This window comes from Alligator sinensis, unplaced genomic scaffold (genome assembly GCF_000455745.1).
Source record: "Alligator sinensis unplaced genomic scaffold, ASM45574v1 scaffold389_1, whole genome shotgun sequence".
NCBI lineage: Eukaryota > Metazoa > Chordata > Crocodylia > Alligatoridae > Alligator > Alligator sinensis.
The window spans coordinates 2,946,741-2,955,923 of NW_005841951.1; the positions used below are offsets into that span (position 1 = coordinate 2,946,741).

Genomic DNA, 9,183 nt, shown 5'->3' on the forward strand with positions numbered 1-9,183 from the left:
AAGCAACAAGAAAGGTGCTGATTGGATTATTTTGTGTAAAGGGACTGCTGACAAATCCTAGGCAAAACCTGATATTGTTACTCTCTCCCCTGTTTTGCTACAGTGCTGTCAGACGAGAAGCTTAATAACTCTTTAAGGGGGGTTGGGGAATCCAGTGAGAAAGGTAATAAGTCAAATAGCTTATTTTTTTTTTTTTGGTTGCAGGATACTGTGACTTCAGTGGAAGTGTACAGCTTAAAGGAATAAGTAGGACACTACCATAATCATGACAGAAGATGCACCAATTGCATCCAGCATACCTGAGTACAATGGGAATGTACCTCCTGAAAAAACTCGGTTCCAGGTCATTGATATTATTGATGAAATAGCAAAATCTGTTGGCTCAGTTCCACATGAAAATGCAGAAACCAGTTCTGAAGCTCCATTTATAAAAGAAAATCCAGAGGAAATTAAAAATTCTTTAGAGGACAGCACAACGTGTGAAGCTCCTGAAGGGAAGCAGCAATGTGAAGGTAAAGTAAATTGTTACATTTTTAAAATTTGCTTGGAAAGAAAATCCTTCATTTTCAACATAGCATCATGAATAGTAGAATGTATCTTAAACTTCACCCTTTTGGGTAGATATAACATTGATAAGGAGTAATTCAGAATTGGATTCAAATTTGAACTAGCAAGGAAAGATACATGCAGGGAAAGAAATTAAGTTGCCTGCAGCATTGCTTCAGGTATAGATAAATGATGTTAAAAATATGTGGCTGAAGAGCTAAGCAGTTTGTAACTCCTACTTAGCAAAGGCAATGGGCTATTAAAACCTAGTCTTTATCATTCTGAGCTGCATCATTAGTTGGTTTCTTACTTTCTTGTATCTTCTAAAGAAAAGCAAGATGAAAACAATACAACTCTAAAGAAGAGATCAGCTGACATCCCTTCCCAGGACGCACGAGCTGAGCAAAAGAAATCAGAGGAAGGTAATAAGAAATGCTGTGTTATATGACTTTTAAAGAAAACGGTTTTACAAAAGTTTATTATTTCCAAGTAACCAACAAGAAAACAAATCAAATTCCTACTTCTGCACTGAGCCATAAATCACTCAAAATTTATAGAGCTTCTGAACCTTAGAAAACATCACTGGTGCAAAGGGATGTATCTTAGGAATGTACATAGGTTCATAGCAACATAAAAAGGAGAACTGGAAGGGACCTTATAAGGTTGTTTAATTCAGCCCCCTTCTCAAGGCAGGATCATCCCTGACTAAGATATCTCAGGCAAGTGTCTGCCTAACCTGCTTTTGAACATTTCCAGGTTAGACAGGCACAGTCCCCATTACTTTAGTTTTGGAACCTTAAAAAATTCCTTGGAAAAATAGGGGAGTGCTATAATCCCTGTTTCACAGAGATGAGCAAAGGTGCTGAGAGGTTAATGGCTACATCCACAAAAGGGTTTAGATGCCTAACTGCTACCTATCTGACACTGTAAGTGTTTAAGTCCAAAAATTACATTCTCAACATCCCCACTCAGGCACTGCCATGGGCAGATCTAGGATTTTGAAAAGTGGGGTATAGTTGGTGTCGCACATCATCACATATTACAACACATTTTTCTCCAGTTAAACAGAAACAAGCTTTACTAATATACTAGGGGTCTAGCACTGTATCATTCAGTTTGAGATCAAATCAAAAACAAATGTAAATTTATTGGAATATTCACTCATTTGCTAGAATATATATTAAGTTAAAATAAAAAACAAAGTAGGCAAAATAGCAAAAGATAGTGTCCCATTAGTCCTGTAGTCATTATTCTTAAATGTATTCAGATCTGTAAAACAAAATCTAGTTTTATTGAGTGTCTTGACAGTGCCTCCACTATTTCACTGTCAGTCATTTCTACACCTGAATTAACACATCAGTTAAGGTTTTTAGCCAAAGCTAAAACATGCTGCAGGGCTGTGAAATAGAAGAGACACATTACCAGAAATGACTAATAAAGAGCAAAATTGCAGAAGAAAGGATAGTTTAAATAGTGGACCATCAAGACCATTAAAAAGGATAAAGGGTTGTTAATACCTCTGGAGTGAAGAAAGATTTGCAGGAAGTAGGTTGATTAAGTGAGTCATGAAGTCAGTTGACTCCCTCACTGCTGCCTGAATAGAAATGCCACTGCCAGGCAGTTGGTTTTAAAGTTTGGGTGGAGCAAGTAACAAAGAAGGGGAGAGGGTTCAACTACACCACTCCCCTCCTCCCCCTCTTTTGATCTCCCCACCTTTTTGGTGCTGCATAAGACTAAAATGTCTAACTTGCCTGAGCACCTGGCTCGGCTAGTAAAATTTCCTAGGGCACGTTTACACGTGCACTTTAATGCACAGTAGCCTATTTTACTGTACGTTAAAATGTCATGTAAAAAATCATGTAATTACACTAATGCACAGTAAAATTTGACTACTGCACATTAAGTGTCACTTAAAAAATGTGCACATTCATTAGTGCACAGTAAGGCAGCCTAATGTGCATTTCTTTAGTACCTCATATTGGAGGTACTAAATTTAATGTGCATAAAAAAGCACCTTAATGCACATGTAGACATGCCTCCAGGCATCCAAATGACTACTTATACTTTGTATAAAACACTTAAATATATGTTGGAATAGGTACCAGAACCCAGGTCTCCATCAAGGTGAGCATCTTTGCTATAAAGTTATAAAGTTACATATACTCTCTCTGACCCAATAAATATATTATTATTTTATGCAAAATAAAACCTTCAGGTGGAAGGATTCAAAATTCTCACTCCAGACTATATGATAGTCAACTAGTTATAGCATTCACCTGGGAAGTGGGTTCTCAGACAGAGAAGGAAATTTAATTCAGATCTCCCACATCTTGGGTGAGTGCTCTAATCATTGGGCTATTGGCTAAAAGAGAGCTGCTGCTTCCTTTTCCTTAAGAGAGGCTTCTAACTCCCTGGCCACATCCTCATATGTAGGCATGTGTGGTTTGTGATGCCATAAACCACATTCATGGAACATTAAAATGTGCCCTCCACTGCAAATTTACAGTGCAGGGGCAAAGTTTGATACTGGGATTTCCCAGTAGAAAAAAAAAACCCCAGAAAAAGAAATTGGCATGGCGCATGCTACAATAGCGTATGCCAGAACAAGCAGAGGCTTGGTCCTCCAGAGAGATGCTCTCTCTATTTGTGTCCCGATTGCTCCAGTATGCCGGGAGCTGGGAGGAGCTGGGTAAGGGCAGTTTGCCCAAAGTGGGACACAGTGTCCTGCAACAAAGTGCACATGCTGGAGTACGCATTGTGGCACAAAGTAGTGACACAAATTTGTGCCACTGCAGGTACACAACCCTGCACATCTGGGGCTTTAGCCACACTCCTCATCTCATCATTTCCTATTTCCAGGTAGCAGTACCTTCACACCTACCAAATATTGTGGGCTGGCAGCAGCTGAAACCAGAAACAGTGTAGCTGCATCTGCAAGTTGGTTAGAGCAGGCTAGTCAGAACTTCTGAGTGCAAATTAGCTTGTCTCTATGCTTGTTAACCTTCCTCTGTGCCAAGTTCACTCACGACGTAGACAGGGCTTTAACTCCCCTCAGACACTGTATAAGAAAGCTCAGTACAAAATTTAAGGCTGTTAAGTCCACAATGTGGCAAAGCAATGTGTGCACTATATTATGCTCAGTATTGTTTAGTATTGCCACACCTAAGTCATTTTGGGGATTCCTTATGAGTTGCTCAAACTCATAGCGGAAATTTGGGACATAGCAGCAGCTGGACACAGGTTTCACAAGGCCTATGATGGTGTCCTAACCGCTACAGGATCCTTCCTCTATTACAGATACAGTAGTTAGTTTAAATGATTAGAGCTAGACTTGCTATAATTACTTTTATTTCCATTTATAAATCCATCTAACTATAGAACTATTTATTTGACTTACTGTAGCCACCTGCACATATGAGACTACTAACCACCCTCTCAAACACAGTATAGAAAGAGATATTTAAATAAAATGCAGAGTAAGAACTCTGAAATGCTTTTCATGGTTAAAGCAAGGTTAAAGTAATTTGAACGTAGTAAATTACCACATGGATCCTTGACTGATAGGCACAAAAGAGCTATATAAATGTTGCCAATTACAGTAGGCAGAATCTGAAGTTAATTACACTTGTTTTGATTAATACATTAGTACAAATAAACATTTATCAGTGGCTAAATAATGTGTCATGGAGGCTACATAGAGTTTTAGAAGGTGAATCATGGTGGAGGCTTTTCCTGTTTAAGGTGACATCTATTTTAAAACTGTTGCCTTTTAAGTGCACAGTATAACCTATTAAGTAATCTTTCACAGCTCCCCACCCAACTGTCAGCCACAAGCACTCTATCTCTAAATTGCAGACAGCATTTTAGTACCTAACCAATTCAGTCTAATTAATACTTAGGACCCCCACAGGCAAAATGTTGAATTAGACCATTTGTTGCAATAGTCCAGCATCATTTAAAGTAGGAGTGTGCCAAATAGGACACATACGAGATACCCAGGTAAGTGCAGTCTACCGCCTTTGAACAAGAGAAGCCAGTATACCATAAATCCCCTGGGAAATTTATGATGAACAAATATGCTCCCTGTGATTAATCTAACTGGTGACTGGATAACACTGTTGTACTATAAAAATTTTGGGAGAGAGGGGTGAGATATTGGGAAATTAGTGCAATTCTCCCTCCTCCTTTCTTTGTGTACTTTATTCCCATGGTCTCCTCCAAATCCTGGTTCCCGAAGAGGGCTCAGAGAAGTCAATGGCAAATTCATTTCAGTAACAACAGGTTTGCACCCTAAATGTGCTACTTTCACCTACTCTTACTGAATTAGATATTTTCACAGCTCACTTCAAAGGAAAGAACGCTTTAATCAGGCTGTTGAATTTCTCCTTTTCCCAATTCATTCATAACACTCCTTTAGTCTGTGTTTAGTTTGAATTCTCTTAGTCATTCACTGAGAACCCCAGGCTACGTTCCTGGCAGTTATGGAAGTCTCCTGAAGAAGTTTGTTTTGCATATATGTCAGCATTTCTTACTGTCATATTTATCCATGGTAAGAATTTCAGCTCAGGTTTTGTTTTGCATAGCTTTTAATGGAAAAATACTTTCCTGCTTGTTTTGTTGTGCTAGAAATAGCAAATCCTGACTTCCTTTTTTTTTTTGTTGAGGAACCAATCTTTTTGAAGGATCATGATGATCATATATGTTATTTATCCATGTTCTTTAGTACCAGTACATTTCTACTGTGGTAGGGCTAGATCCAAAACAAACAAACAAAAAGATTAATGCAACTGTCATGGGACTTGGATAGACTTCAGGTGCCCAAGCCCAAAATTGCCATTCAAAACACCTTTATCCAGGGGCTGTCTAACCCTAGGAGCACCTAAAACTCATTAGATGCCTCCCTAATTAGTTGGGCAGTTCTCTGGCACTTACAGTTCTGGCTCTTCATATAAATAGATTTGCCCTACCCCAACTGGCTAGGCATCTAGCTCCTACCTAAATCCAATCAGGACACAGAAATTGGGTGGAAGAGTGCCAAAGTCCTCACAGGTGTCTGGTTTGTGCATGGAACACGCTGAGCACACACTGACAGGACAGAAGGTCCTCACGACATGCATAATTCCTAAAATACAGTAGGGGTGGTGCTGCCTACCATATGATAGACTTATGGTTAGAGCATTCACTGAAGAAATGGAAGACCTCCCCAGCTCCAAGGGATTTAAGCTCATATGTTCCACGTCCCAAGAAAGTACCTTAACCAGAAAGCTATAAGCCAGGTGCGGTACTGGTGGCCTCCCCAATTTCCATTATTATTTATGCATTTTCCTTAAATATTCATTGGAAAAAAGCTGGAAATAATCACAGGAGCTGGGACTGAAACCAAGGTCTCTCTCAATTCTAACTGCTAGGTTACAAAGTCATGATTTTAGGCTCTCTCATATTGCCTCCACTGATATTTTATTCCTTCCTGCACAGACATCCAGCTTCAAAAGAAAGGATAGAGCATGTCTATTCCCTCAGCTAAGCTGGGATTCTGGCTGTTAGGACACTTTCCTGACAGGTGGGAGAAAAGGGCTTAAACCCTCTGGCTATGGACAGAAGTTGGACACAAACCAGTTTAAGTGATCATAAACTGGTTAAAACCTGTAACAGAACAAAAATACAGTGCACATAAACCAGTTTCAAAATGGCTGAAACTGATTTAAGATAAACCTGGTTGAATATAGTATCAGACTTAACTGATTTGGATCAAACCAGTTTAAGGAGCTTTTCATAGATAGATTCATAGATGCTAGGGTCAGAAGGGACCTCAACAGATCATAGAGTCTGACCCCCTGCCTAGGCAGGAAAGAGAGCTGGAGTCAGATGACCCCAGCCAGATGCCTATCCATCCTTCTCTTAAAGACCCCCATGGTAGGGGTGAGCACTACCTCCTTTGGAAGCCCATTCCAAATTTTGGCCACCCTTACCATAAAGAAGTTTTTCCTGATATCTAGCCTAAATCTGCTCTCTGTCAGCCAAACCAGTCGCTTCAGTCCCAGACCCCTTCCTGGTTCAAGTTAAATCACAGTTCCCCAGCATCCCAGGTTGCTTTGCATCCCTGGGCTGGGCTGTGCTATCTGCTCCAGAGAGCAGTGTTGGCCCTGCCCATCTGTTCCCTAGCCAGAGCAGTGAGGGCTGGCTGACAAGGGCGTTGGGGTGGAAAACCCAGTTGGGGACCACAGCTGGGTTTGCCTGTGCGGCAAGGGGGTTTGAGTGGGAGGGAGAGGAGCCCCTGCCAAATTTTTCTCCACTGGAGTGGGAGTGGGGGTGGGGCTGTGGGCAGGCAGGTCAGGCAGAGGGGAGGGAGGGAGGTTTAAACCCTCTGTCCCACTGCCATGGGAACCTAGCCTGGATCTGCTTGGTAGGAGGCTGGTAGGAGACCAGCAGACTCCACCACCTCCCACCTCTGGCAGAGTGAGAAAAGCAGTTGATAAGGGGTAATTTTCCCTCAGCTCCTCCAGGCCATAGGGGAGGGGAAAGAAGCTGGGAAACCAGGGCTGGAGGGACTGGTCCCCTACCATCTGAGAGCACAGGGCCAAGCCCTCCAGGACCAGATTGAGAGGTGGGAGGTGGTGTTAAAGACCTGGCACAATCATCACATGTATGTGCTGGAGACAGAGCTAAGGGAACAGGAGAGGGTCCCAGACTGCTTGGGCTGGTGACACCAAAGAAATCAGAGAACTACATTTACATTATAAAGCAGAACCTGTAAAAGGTGGGAGACTGGAATACATAAGAGGAGGTAAAAGACCTGCCTGCCATCTGATAACCCCAGGTAAATTGTCTGCATTTTACTAGCTACATTCTATCACCAGTTCAATATTCCCCTTTTCCGACCTCCCACCCCCCCCTGCCTGTCTCACACCTATTCTCTCCCATTGCCTCTGATCCTCACTGCCATGCATTTTGCATTTTCATAGATCTGCATTTTGCATATTGGCTTCCATTCCAGCCAGGAGAGCACATAAACACCAGCAGACTCTCCCTATGCCTGAAGAAGGGTATTTGTGACCGAAAGCTTGCAAACAACAATTTTCCCAACTATTTAGTTGCTCTAATAAAAGATATCACATCTACTCAAAGACCATTGTCTGCAAAAGACTCTGAATGCATAAGAGTCCTGCCAAAGCTTCTATAGGTGACAAGCATACTAATGTCAAGGCAACCAAGGGGGAGAAGGGGTGCACCTGTAAAAACCCAAGTAAAGATGAGGCCTGTGGCTCCACTTCAACACCTAAAACCACCTGCTGATTCCCCAAGAAAGACTTTCTGAATACTTGACTGTAAGGAGATACTGTGCCCTCAGGATTCTGTAAGACTTATGCAAGGCTTTCTCTTGTCATTTTGGTTCTTACATTCCATTTTAAGTTAGACTAAGCTCTGTGCACTCTCACTGTGTTTTACTGTGATGTATCTTAGCTTAGGCAAAGATTTTTGGTTATTGTTTGTTGTGTGCTTGAGGTTGCAAATTGCTGTGTTCAATATGTGCTAGCTTCAGATAAAGGACTATTCTTGTTCAAGCTTTTATGAATTCAATGCCACTACTTTTTTCCCCTACCACCCCCTTGCAGAGATTAAAGTGAGAGGTAAGTGAACAGACATTCACTTTTGATTCAGGGAATGCAGCCACATGCCAGCAGTGGCTCAGGCCATAAGCCAGGGGGTACTAGAGCATGCCTCCCAGCCTGACATCCATTACCAAAGGGAAGGAACTGAAGCTCTAAGAATTTTCCCCCCTCTCTGCTCAAGTGGAGGGGGCATGGCCAGGTCCCAGGAGGGTGGAGGTTTAAATCCTTTCCCTGACCCATACAGGACCCCAGCCCAGGTCTGGCTGGGAGGGGCAGCAGGGCCTTCCAGGCTTCTGCCCCCCCCCAACCCCCCACCCCTTGCTGGAAAGGGGAGGCGGGCAGCCCCTGCCAGCCTGAGGAGGGGGTGGGTGGCATGCTCTAGTACCCCCTGGCTTATGGCCTGAGCCACTGCTGACATGTGGCTGCATTTCCTGAATCAAAAGTGAATGTCTGTTCACTTACCTCTCACTTTAATCTCCGCATCTTAGAGTAACCTGCAAAGACAGAATCGATTCAGCCTCGGGCTTTATGATTGTGTATACTTAGTCTCTAAGGTAGAAGAAGACCATAAAACCCAAGATTCCTGCTTCCCTGGCCGGGGGTGGTAATAGATTGCAGCACCACCTTGCTCTCCACTAGTGGCCATGTCTTAAAAGTTAGCTGTAAGCTTTGCTTGTTTTTCACTGATTCCAAGTCTCCCCACTCCCAGGAGAGAGCCCTAATTTCCAGGCTATGAAGACCTATGTAGACAGGAATAGCTTCAACAGGATGCTCTGTTCAGAAGAAGTCCTACCCCAGAATTATCTAGAACTGAGTGGCTGGAGCACTCACCTCAGAAGTGGGAGTTGCAGAGGCAAGAAGAGACAAACCTGTGTGTTACCTCCTGAGCGAATGCCCTAACTGGTGGGCTATTGAGTAGAAAGCACAACAGGGCTTTGTGAAAAAAGATAAGCACTGAGGCCTAATGACAGATTAGGATTCATTATTATGTCCCTGAAAGGAGTGAAGTTTAAGCCATCTCTCTCTC

At 42.5% G+C, this 9,183-nt stretch overlaps 1 protein-coding gene across 1 annotated transcript in view; it reads left to right on the forward strand.

Moving 5' to 3' along the window:
* Positions 1-215: 215 nt before the first annotated feature.
* ERMN (ermin) overlaps positions 216-9,183 on the forward strand; it is an 18,824-nt gene continuing 9,856 nt past the window's right edge. The window contains exons 1-2 of the mRNA XM_006020375.3: positions 216-512; positions 876-968. Coding sequence (XP_006020437.1) covers positions 266-512; positions 876-968 — 340 coding nt within the window. The 5' untranslated portion in view covers positions 216-265. The remainder of the gene's footprint in view (positions 513-875; positions 969-9,183) is intronic.